Source organism: Canis aureus, chromosome 24, assembly GCF_053574225.1.
Source record: "Canis aureus isolate CA01 chromosome 24, VMU_Caureus_v.1.0, whole genome shotgun sequence".
In the NCBI taxonomy this organism is placed as follows: Eukaryota; Metazoa; Chordata; class Mammalia; order Carnivora; family Canidae; genus Canis; species Canis aureus.
In genome coordinates this window covers 45255930-45266904 of record NC_135634.1, presented here as the reverse complement: position 1 = coordinate 45266904, position 10975 = coordinate 45255930, and the positions used below count along the sequence as shown (strand labels likewise).

Sequence of the window (10975 nt, the reverse complement as noted above, 5' to 3'; positions counted from 1 at the left end):
TTCTCTACAAGTGTCCAGGAGGGGAAAGGGCGATGGTGGAGATTGACGTCCCTCTGATACGAATTATACCACTTCCCTACGTATGAAGAGATTTCAGCTCCTGTCTTTTCTCCTTCTCTCCTGCTGTGGGAGAAGAGGCGAAGTCTCCTTGGGGTTCTCAGGACGGTGGGTCACCTGAGGAGAGTGGTGCTGCCCTGGAGGGGCTAAAGGGGCAGGTGCGGTGTGTCTGATAGTCCCCCTTTGCCACTTTGTCTTCCAGAGGCTGGAAAAGTGGAGTGCTCATGTCCCAGGCTCCCTTGTAGAGAGGGGTGGCCATGTAAAAACATCTTGACTGGTGGGATGTCCACAGAAGTCAGCTGGAAGGCTTCTGGAGAGAGCCTTTGCTTTCTGATTAAGGGGCTAAAAGTGGCCGCCGCCTCCTTTCCTGCTTTAAACACAGATGTGAACTGCGGATCTGTGGCGGTCAGCTTGCAACCTGGAGCGACAGGCATGAGGACAAAGCCAACATGCTAAGGAGGGAGGGCTGGGCAGAGAGCACAAGGCCTGGGGGGCTAATAGCTTTGTGGGGCAGCTGAGCCAATGGTGCAACCACTGCCTCCTGATCTTATTATGCAACAAAGAGGGAGCCTTATTTGTTTGAACCACGGTTCTTTGGGTTTCTGTTCCTTGCAGCCCAGTGCATCCCTAACGGATTCATCACTGTTTGAAGGAGGGTGAGTAGCCCTGATGGCCTGGGGAGACTGTGTAGGTAGGGGCACTCTGTGGTTCCACAGGAAGCTGGCTCCTTGTGACTGTGACTTCCTGGGGAGAATCTGTGTCACCCAGAGAGGGGACCAGTGCTGACAGCCCCCTGGGGTTGCACTGCTGGAGGAATGGGTGCTGTTGAGGGTCCCGTTGTGACCCTGGGAACCTTGCACGGGGCACTCTTGATCGGGTATGGCATTTTGTGGTTGTCTTCTCTGGAAGGTTCCATGCCACTGCCACTGAGCAGGGCTGGACGCCAGAGGATTCACCTGGCAGTTGCCAACAGTGCCATCGTGTGGCAGAGAGAAGCAAGGACAGTGGCTGAGGGATCTGTTTCAGGGCCTCTGTTGGTGCTTGAGATGGGGACCCTCTCATGGAGGATGATCCTAGGGAAGCCCCAGACTCCTGGCTCATCTGGTAGGTGTAAGTCTGAGCTACTCCTCCTATTTGGAGGGAAAAAAATTAAAGATGTGTACCTCGAATCTGCGCACAGTTCATATTGGAAGTCAGAAGTAATGGGTCGGTTTTGCAGTTAAGAGGTCTGTCTTTTGTTCATTTCCATTGAAAGACCCAAAATCTCACCTTTTGTATACCTGAGCTAACGAGGTCACCAGCTACCTCAGAGGGAAATGGGTTGAGCTGTGAAGATAAGATCTTAACTGTGTGTGTCAAGGAGGAGAATAATTGGGTCCCCTGTGCTTGCTCCCATCTGCCCTCAGACCCCCTGCCAGCCTCAGACATGTGAGACCACAGGCTCATCCCCTGTGACCTAGTCCCACAACTGAGGAATGAGTTAAATAACCATCCCTTGGGGCACCTGGGTGGCTCAGTGGTTGGGCATCTGCCTCTGGCTCAGGTCGTGATCCCAGGGTCCTGGGATGGAGTCCTGCATCAGGCTCCCCGAGGGGAGCCTGCTTCTCCCTCTGTCTCTGCCTCTCTCTCTGTCTCTCAGGAATAAATAAATAAAATCTTTTTTTAAAAAAACCATAACCACCCCTTAAATTTGTAGGACACATGTAAGGACCTTTATGCCTACTAGCAAATTCGATTTTCACAACACCTCACAAATGGGACTTACACACACATTTTGTTGATAAGAAAACTAAACCTAAGACATGAGACTGGCTTGTCCCAGATGGCCCTCTGGTGTAACAAAGCACCCCAAAATTTTGTCTATTAAAGCAGCAAACATATACTATCCCACACAGTTTCTGAGGATCAGGAATCCAGGAGCAGCTTAGCTGGGTGGCTCTGGCCAGGAACTCATGGGGCTGTGCCCAAGATGCTGAGCAGGGTTGTGGTCTCATCTGAAGGCCCCACCGGGGCTGGAGGATCTGCTTCCAAGGTCACTCGTGGGGCTGCAGGCAGAGGGCCTCCGATCCTTGCCAGGTGGGCCTCTCCAGAGGACAGCTCTCCGTGCCAGCTGGCTTCCCCAAAGTGAGAGATCCAGCTGAAAGCAAGAGCAATGGAGCAGGAGCCAGGGGGGTGCCGCACTGTCTTTTAGAGCCTAGTCTCAGAAGTGGCACACCATCACTTCTGCCTCATTCTGTTGGTCACACAGACCAAGCCTGGTGCAGTGAGGGAGGGGGCTGCACAGGGTGTGAATACCAGGGGGTGGGGATCACTGGGGCCATCTTGGAGGTAGGCAACCATGTCTCCCAGCATCTGTAGCCTCAGCCTTTGGCTCTTGGGATGGGATGGTCGGGGGCTCCCTTTGGGATAGAGTTGCCAAATTTAGCAAATAAAAATACAAGGCGCCTGGATGACTCGGTTGAGCATCTGACTCTTGATTTCAGCTCAGGTCATGATCTCAGGGTTGTGAGTTTGAGCTCCCATTGGGCTCTGTGCTGGGCATGGAGCCTGCTTAAGATCTTTCTCTGCCACCTCCCCCCAGAATGAAACAAAACAGGATACCCAGTTAAGTTGGAATTTTGGATAAACAATGAATAATTTTTCTTAGTAAGAGTATGTCCCAAATATCATATGGAAACCCTACTTTGGGAAGGAGAATAGAAGCCCAAGAGGGGACACTCCTTGGGGAGGGCTGAGTTCTGGAGCTCTAGGATTGTGTGTGTGACCTGAGGTTGACAAGCTGACCTTTAGTCTTTGTGGGTGTTGACCCTGACACTTCCACCCATCCTCAGTTTCCCCGAGGGACCCAGACAGAGTCACCATGGCAGAAAAGGCTGGGGAAGGCCATTTTGCAACCCTGGCGCTCCCACCCCTGCTGGAAGCCTCTTTCCTTAAGAGGCCTAGAGAGGGAGGTATCCCCACATCAGCCCCAGGGGGGACCCTAGAAGCCCAAGGGTGAGGGGTTGTGGAGAGGAGGGTGGCTGGAGGAACAGGAAAGTGAAGGCACAGGATCCCACTGCTCTACCCCCACCTCGGGGAGGGGAGGCAAGAGGCCTCTGCCTTTCTGACTCATCACAGAGGGGTCTTAAAAGGCCAGCCTGAGTGGCTCCTCCCTGGTCCCCTGAGCCAGCCCCCTTTTCCCCCCAAATTGTTCAGCCCCTCCCCTCACCAGCCGATGTCCACTCTCAGACCTGCTTGATGGCTCCTGTCTTTAGCTGCAGAGGATCTGCGGTTGAGGAGTGGGGTTTCTCCCTTCCTCTCTTAATCTCAGGAAAGCCCAGCTCTTCCTGCCTCAGCCTTGCAGGATCAGCTGGACTCAAGCCTCAGGGCCAGATGCTGGCCGCCCCAGGAAGGACTTGTCCTCCCTCAGACACCCCTGTCCACACAACTACCCCCCCACCTGCTCATCCCTTCCAGGCCAGAGGCCCCACCCGCAGCTGTCTGGGAGCTGGGCCAGGGGGGCAGGGCAGGCCTATTCTAGATGAAGCGCTTGTCCTGCTCGTGGTAGGAAAAGGGGTCCCCGGGGAAGGGCTGAGGTGGAGGCTGGTTGTAGGCGCCCTGCAGGAAGATCCAGGCCGTGCCCACCACCATGATGGGTGTCACCACAAATAGGCAGAGTCGGTCCACTGTGCGGGCCACTCGGTTCCAACAGTCCTTCTCCTGGGGGCAGGTGGAGACAGAGACAGTGGAGTGAGGAAGGCCCACACCCCAGGCTGGGCACCCAATGACAGAGGCATGGCCCTAGTGGATCTGTGGGGGTTGCCTCAAGCAGGGCCCAGGCCCCCCCTGAAGCCAGGGTCTCTATCCAGGAGACCGAGAGCGGGGCCACAGCCTCCCTCCTCACCCTGCTGCAGGGCTCCAGGGCCTGAGGAAGAGCTGGGGGGCCCGGAGTCTCTCTCAGGGGTCTAAGGAGGGTAAACTGTCCCCCTCCCTTGTCCCCCCTCCCAGCCTCTCATCTCTGTGCTAGCCCATATGTGAACCTGCAAACAGTTCCCCTTTCTCAAGAGAGAAGTTTTAAAAGTTGTATCACATTGAACAATCACCTAAGGCTGCCTTTTACATGTCTGCTTATGGGGGCGCCTGGGCGGCTCAGTGGGTTCAGCACCTGCCTTTGGCTCAGGTCATGATCTCGGGGTCCTGGGATGGAGCCCCACGACGGGCTCTCTGCCCAGCCTAGAGTCTGCTGCTCCCTCTCCCCCTTCCTCTGTGCTCTCTCTCTCTCTCAAATAAATAAATAAAATCTTAAAAAGAAAATAAATGTCTGCTTATGTCTGGAGTATCAGACTTGACGTTGAGCAGGGACAGGAAATGATTGACCACTGGGACAGAAGGGCCCCTAAGGGAACTGTAGGCCTGCAGCTATGCCTGGGTGTGCGCCCTGGGCACTGAGCCCTGCCCGAGGGGCTCTGCCTCCTGGGGGGCCCTGGAGTCTGCACCCACAGTGGACTCCATCTAAGTGGGTGTGTGTCTCCGAGGGGAACCCAGCTGCCTTTCGACGGGATACACCCTATGTGCCCGGCGACCCTGTGGCTACACACCTCGTTGTAATCGTTCTGGTCCTTCATGTGGTTGACGATGAAGTTGGCCCCATCCACAGCTGGCTTCAGCTCACTGAAGAGCTCCTGCTGGGCTTGCTCGGAGCCTGCGGGGGGCCGGCCTGCGGACACCGGGCCAGGGGCGGGCATGAGGCCTGCCCCCAGCCCACCTCCCGTGAATGGGCCAAACTCCCAAGCCACCGGGGGACCCACGTGCAGTGGTGGGGCGCCGGGCCAGCCCGTGCCGCTCGGACTGCTTCTCAAACATGAGGTCACTTCGGGACTTGAGCAAGAAGTACTCCTCAGCCTTCGAGATGTAGCCCAGGGAGCTGCTCCTCCGGACGAGAGCCCCTGGGCTGGGCCCATCCTCTGCTGGGCGGGACATGTGTAGGAGTTCCGGCAGGGTCTCCAGGAAGAGCTGCGGCAGGTTGGGGGACACAAGGAGGCTATTTTACAGACATGGGGTCACCTTTACGCGTCAAAACTGCTGTGACTAAGTTCCTGGCTCCACAAAGTACTCCTGAGTCTGATGCTGTCACTGATTCCCCCGATCCCCTACTGAGGGACACTTAGTTTGCTTCCAACTCTCCCCTATTGCTCAGCTCACGGCACACAGCAGAACTCATTCTCGGAAAAACAAACAAGTAAGAAAAATCCCCCAAATGCTGAGCGCTCTTCTATGCTAATGACCCAACAAGTTGCTAAAGCACCCTCAGCCATCCCAGAACTGCTAGCAGCCCTGCAGTGGCCCAGAGTCAAGGACACCCCCTCCTGGGCACGCCGTCCCCACATTCCTCGCCTTCTTTTTAATTGAGGTATAGCAAACATAACAGTCAAATGAACTGATCTTAAGTGTAGAGCTAGATGAATTTTTACAGATGCATTCAACTGTGTAAACATCCCCCCAGATGAGATCTCAAACACTATCTCGAAGGTCTCCTCGTGCCTCCTCCGGTCACTTCCTACCCACCCCCCGGGGTAACCACAGTCTTGATTTCTATCACTAAAGGCTGGTTTTGCCTGTCCTTGAACTTCATAGAGAGGAAACTGTGCAGCTTCTGCTCATTTGTGCCTGGCTCCTTTCAAGCAGCAGCGCGTTGGGAGGGTCATCCACGTGGTGTGGGCAGCAGCCCGGGGCACTTTTGTCATGCAGGGTGGCACTCCCCCGTGCAAGGATACGCAGGGTCTCTCCCTGCCCTCCTGTAGATGGACAGCTGGACAGTCTCCAGCTTTTGGCCTAGAGCCCTCACCTTCTTGACCCCCTCAGACAGCACGTGGGTGCTGGGTGTGCGAAAGTGGATGTTGAGCACGATGACACAGATCACCACGACCATGGTCACCAGCACCATGCCGAAGAGCAGGAACCTGTAGGCACACGCTCAGCCTGGAGCCCGTGGGGCATGGCGGGGCACAGTGGGGTGTGGCAGGGCAGGGTGGGGCGAGGCAGGGGGAGGTGGGGGAGACGCAGAGTGGCACGGCTGTCACTCACTTGCCGATGAGGGGGATGGCCATGGACGTGGCGGGCAGCCGCTTGGAGATGAGCAGCAGGAAGACGGATTGAGCCAGGAGCACTGAGATGGCCATTGAGGTCTTCTCGCCACCTGGGGGAGGCCAGACTTAGCTGCTACCTCTGGCCTTGGGCCCAGGGGCTCCCCCTGCGCCCCTTGCACCACTGTTCACAAAGCCACAGTGCTCTGATTAACATCATGGGCTATGGAGCCAGAGCACCTGGGTTCAAGTCCTAGCTCTGCCACTTACTGGCTGGGTGACCTTAGGCAATCAGCCTGACCTCTCTGTGCCTCAGTTTTCACAACTGCTAAATGTTGTGAGGACCAAGTGAGAGAGTGAGTGTTAAATGTTCATCACGCTGCCCGGTACGGGACAAGTGCTCAATGATCACCAGCTGTCACCGTTAGCCAGCTCCCTGCCACTCCACCCTCCAAAAATCACCCCTGTACGGAAAGTTCCAGGGCATCTTCGTAGCATCAATATCTCACCAACTCTTAGTCCTCCCCTCAGAGACCCCGACCTGCATTGTCTGGCTCTTCCCACTCGAGCTCCTGAGCTTGCTGTGCGGGGGTCACTGTGGTCACAGGCCCACAGCCCTGCCCCAGGGCCCTTTTCTACCTGAAGAGTGCCTCCCCACCCATCTCCAGCTCAAGCACCACCTCCTCCAGGAAAGCTTCCCCCATTTTACTCTCCCTGGGGCGGTGCTCCTAGTCCTCTGGTTTCTACAATCTCTGCCAGCAGCAGAGGTCGGATCACATTTGTCCCCGGGGACTCACTACATCTTGCTTGTAGTAAATATTCTGGAACTATAGTGAAACCAAGTAACATAGGTTACACATGGCCTTCTAGAACCAGGTGAGCATAGATTGCATGCCTCCACACCTGGCTTCCTAGAGATCTTCCTAGACATGCCATCACCCACTCACTGGTTCAAAGTGGAGGGCCTTCTGTGTGCCAGGCCCGTGGTCACACATGGTGACCAGGACAGAGGGACAGTCTAGTGCTTCTCCCTGGGTCCTTGGGAAGCCCCACTGTGAGAAGCAGAAACAGGATCCCAGAGGGACAGACATCCTCCACCCCCCGTCCCCAGGGCCCTGTCCACCTGGGGATGTAGACAGGGTCACAAAACCCTCCACTTGGCTGGCCACATGTCTCTCATGCCTGGACCCTGGGCAGGGAGCCCCAGGCGTGGTGACCCCCTTGTGGCTCCCAGGAGGAAGTGAGGAGAGGGCTGGGGAAGCCAATGCTCAGACGCCCTCAGGGGAGAGGGAGGGGCTGCCCCAGGTGGCCGAGGAGCTGGGACAGGCTCTGAGGCTCACTGTCAGCCGGCAGGTAGAAGACCAGGTTGATCATGAAGGAGATGAGCACACAGGGCACCAGGATGTTGATGACATAGAAGAGGGGCTTGCGGCGGATGATGAGGTAAAAGGTCACATCCTGGTGGCCGGGACTGTCCAGTGGGATGCTGGGGTCCACGTTGATCCTGGCTGGCCGATGCACTATCTCCCATTCCCCGTTCTCTGAGGGTGGCAGAAGGATGCCTTGGTGTCAGGTCAGGGGGCTGGGGGGGCCTTGGGGCAGGGCGGGGGCCGGATGGAGTGAGCCAGCCAGAGGGGGCACCCAGGGGAGAGCTCAGATTCTGTTTGTGGGTGTCTCCCTGGGGAAATCTGCAAGAGGGAAATTCTCTTCTGGGAGTTTTTTTTTTTTTTCCTTCTTCTTCTAAAACAGGGGCACCCAGAGGGCACCCAGGGGAGAGCTCAGATTCTGTTTGTGGGTGTCTTTCCCTGGGGAAATCTGCAAGAGGGAAATTCTCTTCTGGGAGTTTTTTTTTTTTTTTCCTTCTTCTTCTAAAACAGAGAAGCTGAGGCCACATATAGTTCAAATAAGTCTTAGAGATAAGGATGCAGTGAGACCAACACCTCCCCCTCCACGCGGCTGTGATGTCACAGCCTTGGGACCAGTGTGACGTAAGTCTCCTCCGATGGACAGGGGCATGTGGGGGGGGCATAGAAGATCTGAGTCCGATCACAGATAGGGGTGGAGGCGTTGGGAGGGGGTGACATACACACTAGGATGCCTGTTAAAGCCCCAACCACACCCCTGGGCTTACTGGGAACAGAAGTCTGACTACCCTTCTCATCGATCAGCTACAACCATCCCCAGGGACCCTGTCCAGACCCGGGAGGATCTCTTGGCCTGGGCAGGGGAAGGGGTGGGGTGCTGGCACCTGTCTCTGCCTTTGGGACACAATCCCCTCCGTTTGGACTTCTTTTCCCTTCAACGTGCTAGATTTGTGTCGGTAGGTATGTCCGCGTGTGCTTCTCTGTGGGTGCCCATCTGGGTCTCTCTGCCCGTCTGGGTGCCTGTAGGCCCACGTTCCAGGTGTGTGTGCGCACGCGTGCATCAGGACGGGAGTGTGTCTGAGCCCCCCCCCCCACGCCTCGCCCATCCGCAGAGGCTCCTGCCGACACCTGTGAAGCCCTCAGGGTCGATGATGATCCACTCCACCGGATAGAAGCGGCCCTCTTCTTCCTCCTGCTTCAGACTCAGGGTGATCTCCTTGGCTGTGTACTTGAGGGAACTGGGGAGGGCAGTGGGTAGAGGGGGGTCATCAGTGCTGGGCTGCGGCCACCGAGGGGGGGCAGGGGGGGAAGGCTAGCCGAGGAGGTCCGTGGTCAGGCGGGTACAGGGAAGCTCTAAACAGGACAGACCAGGGGCCTCTCTGCACCTCCCCCAGCCCCTGGTGGTGGGCCCTGGGGTGCGGGGTGGCTGGACAAGTGGGTGCACCTGAACTTGAGGGAGCAGTTCTGCCAGTCGAAGGGGAAGTAGGTGACAGAGATGGGGCAGGAGGAGCAGAAGATGGCAGGCGGAAGCCAGTACACGTAGCCCGAGGGGTAGATGAGCACGTTGCAGGAGTAGGAAATCTGGAAGGAGCCGTCATTGCTGAGGGACAAGGACAAGGGCCACGGTGAATGCCGGCCAGCTTGGAACCGGTAGGGGTGGGGGAGGCAGAGTGGGGAGGGGATGCCAGGGAGGCCTGCGGCTCAACTTGTTCTCCAGCACAATCTCTGGGAGCCACAGCATGTCAGGCGGCAGGCGCAGGACACTGATGTTTCCAAAGTCTTTAGCGTCCCACTGCAGCCGGCTGTCTGTCCAGCCCTGGAAGCCCAAAAGGTGTGTCAGCAGTGGGCTCCGCCGTTGCCCAAGCCCCCCACCCTCCTCACGTCCCTGGGGAAAGACTGGAAAGGGTCTGGGAGCTGTGACAAAGAGGCTTAGGGAGCTGAGTCCAGAGATAGGACTCAGGTCTGTCATGCACAGTTGTGTAGAATGTACACTGCACAACCAAGGGAGCCTATTTCCACTGTGGACATAGAAAATGTACGTCTGTATTATGAACTGCTGACAGGTGGCAGAAGAGTGTCTTTTAATAAAATCAGGATATTGTGATAATTTTCCCATAGATGAAGAATCCCAATCTACCAGAAGTCTCTATCTGAGCTAGTGGCCGTACAAGGTGATGGGAAGGGCAGCTGGGCCTGCGGTAGGAGCCAGCTCCTCCTGGAGGACAGGCTGATCCCCTCCCGGAGATGCCCAAGCAAAAGGGAGCATAGGGGAGCCTGGGCCCTGCACCCTTACCCACCCCCCTCCCCGCCCCCAGCCCTGAGTGGGGTATTCTTACGTGCTCAATCCACACGTTAGTGGTCAGGGTCTCTTCTACTTCTTTCTGTAATCACACAAGACACCTGTCCCCCAGGGCCCACATGGTTCTTTCACCTGCGCACATTCACCAGGCACCTATGCCTGGCCGCCACCCAGGGGAAACCATGGCAGTTGGCCTGACTCCTGCAGCAAGCACTCACAGTCAGGAAGGGGTGGGCAGACCAAGGAGCAGTGTGTCATGGGTCCAATGCGGGGCACCCCCCAGAACTGAGGCTGGAGGGGAAGAGGCATCAGAAACTGAGGAAACTGAGGATCAGAAACTGAGGGCGGCATTGAGCGTGCAGAGCGCTGGAGCCTGCTTCCCTGGGAGAGGAGCTACCATAGACCAGGCTGGCGCCCAGGTCCCTCCACGTCCGTCCCAGTCCGGGAGACAGTCAGGCCTGCAGGAGGCTGTCCCTGGCCTCCTGCCCCCCAGCCCAGCCACCGAGGGGCCTCTCACCAGGGAGATGAGGTTGGAGAGCGTGAGGGCCAGGGAGACCTCCACACTCTCTTCCTTGTGCGCCACAGGCCGGAGCTCCTTGTTGTAACCTTTCTCTTCAAACAGGTAGCGGATGAGTCTCTCCTCCTCGTTCAGACCCCAGCTGCCTGGGGAGGGGTAGGGATAGGGACAGGGACGAGGTGCTGGGAGTGGGGGCCAGGAAGGGAGCTGCCCTGAAATCCTGCTGGGCCACCGGGCTGGGCTCCGCTGGGGGATCCAACCACTCCCCAGGAAGGGGGCTTGGTGGTCAGCCCCTCCAGGGGGAAATGGCAGTGGGGGTGGGGAGTTGGGCCTGATGTGCCAGGGAGGAGGTTAAGGAGGGAACCATGCAGTGGGAGCCCTGGATGAGAGTCCTGAGGGACCCTTCAGGGCAGGGTGATGTCCACTCTTACCACACACGACCAGTATAGCCAGCAGCCCCAACGTTAACACGGGCCCCTCCATCCTGTCCCTCTGACTGGGTCTTGTGGCTTCTGCCCCTCCAGTCTACAGGGCTGGGGAATGTGGGTGGGTAGGAGAAGGGACAGGTGCAGGGTGGGGGGGGGGGTGCAAAGGGAGGAGGCATCCGGAAACGCAATCTGACACCTCTGGGCATGGCTGTGGGATAGAAATCCTAAGGCAGGTGGTGATGAGGGGG

At 57.3% G+C, this 10975-nt stretch overlaps 1 protein-coding gene across 1 annotated transcript; it reads right to left on the bottom strand.

Moving 5' to 3' along the window:
* Nucleotides 1-3260: 3260 nt before the first annotated feature.
* Nucleotides 3261-10824, bottom strand: CHRND (cholinergic receptor nicotinic delta subunit). The gene is made up of 12 exons (XM_077869244.1): nt 10731-10824; nt 10300-10445; nt 9820-9864; nt 9190-9299; nt 8928-9083; nt 8612-8721; nt 7460-7660; nt 6121-6232; nt 5882-5996; nt 4845-5049; nt 4635-4753; nt 3261-3756 (listed from the first exon to the last, which is right to left on the bottom strand). The coding sequence occupies exons 1-12, from the start codon at nt 10780-10782 to the stop codon at nt 3574-3576; spliced, it is 1554 nt and encodes a 517-aa protein (XP_077725370.1). The 5' UTR covers nt 10783-10824; the 3' UTR covers nt 3261-3573.
* Nucleotides 10825-10975: the final 151 nt, after the last annotated feature.

What these genes read in the sequence shown, in the direction of transcription:
- CHRND (XM_077869244.1), bottom strand. Translation starts at nt 10,782, where the DNA reads ATGGAGGGGCCCGTGTTAACGTTGGGGCTGCTGGCTATACTGGTCGTG. An exon ending in CTAACGTGTGGATTGAGCAC is followed by an intron (nt 9,300 to 9,819) that starts GTAAGAATACCC and finishes TTGGGCTTCCAG; the next exon opens with GGCTGGACAGACAGCCGGCT. An exon ending in ACCAGAACGATTACAACGAG is followed by an intron (nt 3,757 to 4,634) that starts GTGTGTAGCCAC and finishes ACCTGCCCCCAG; the next exon opens with GAGAAGGACTGTTGGAACCG.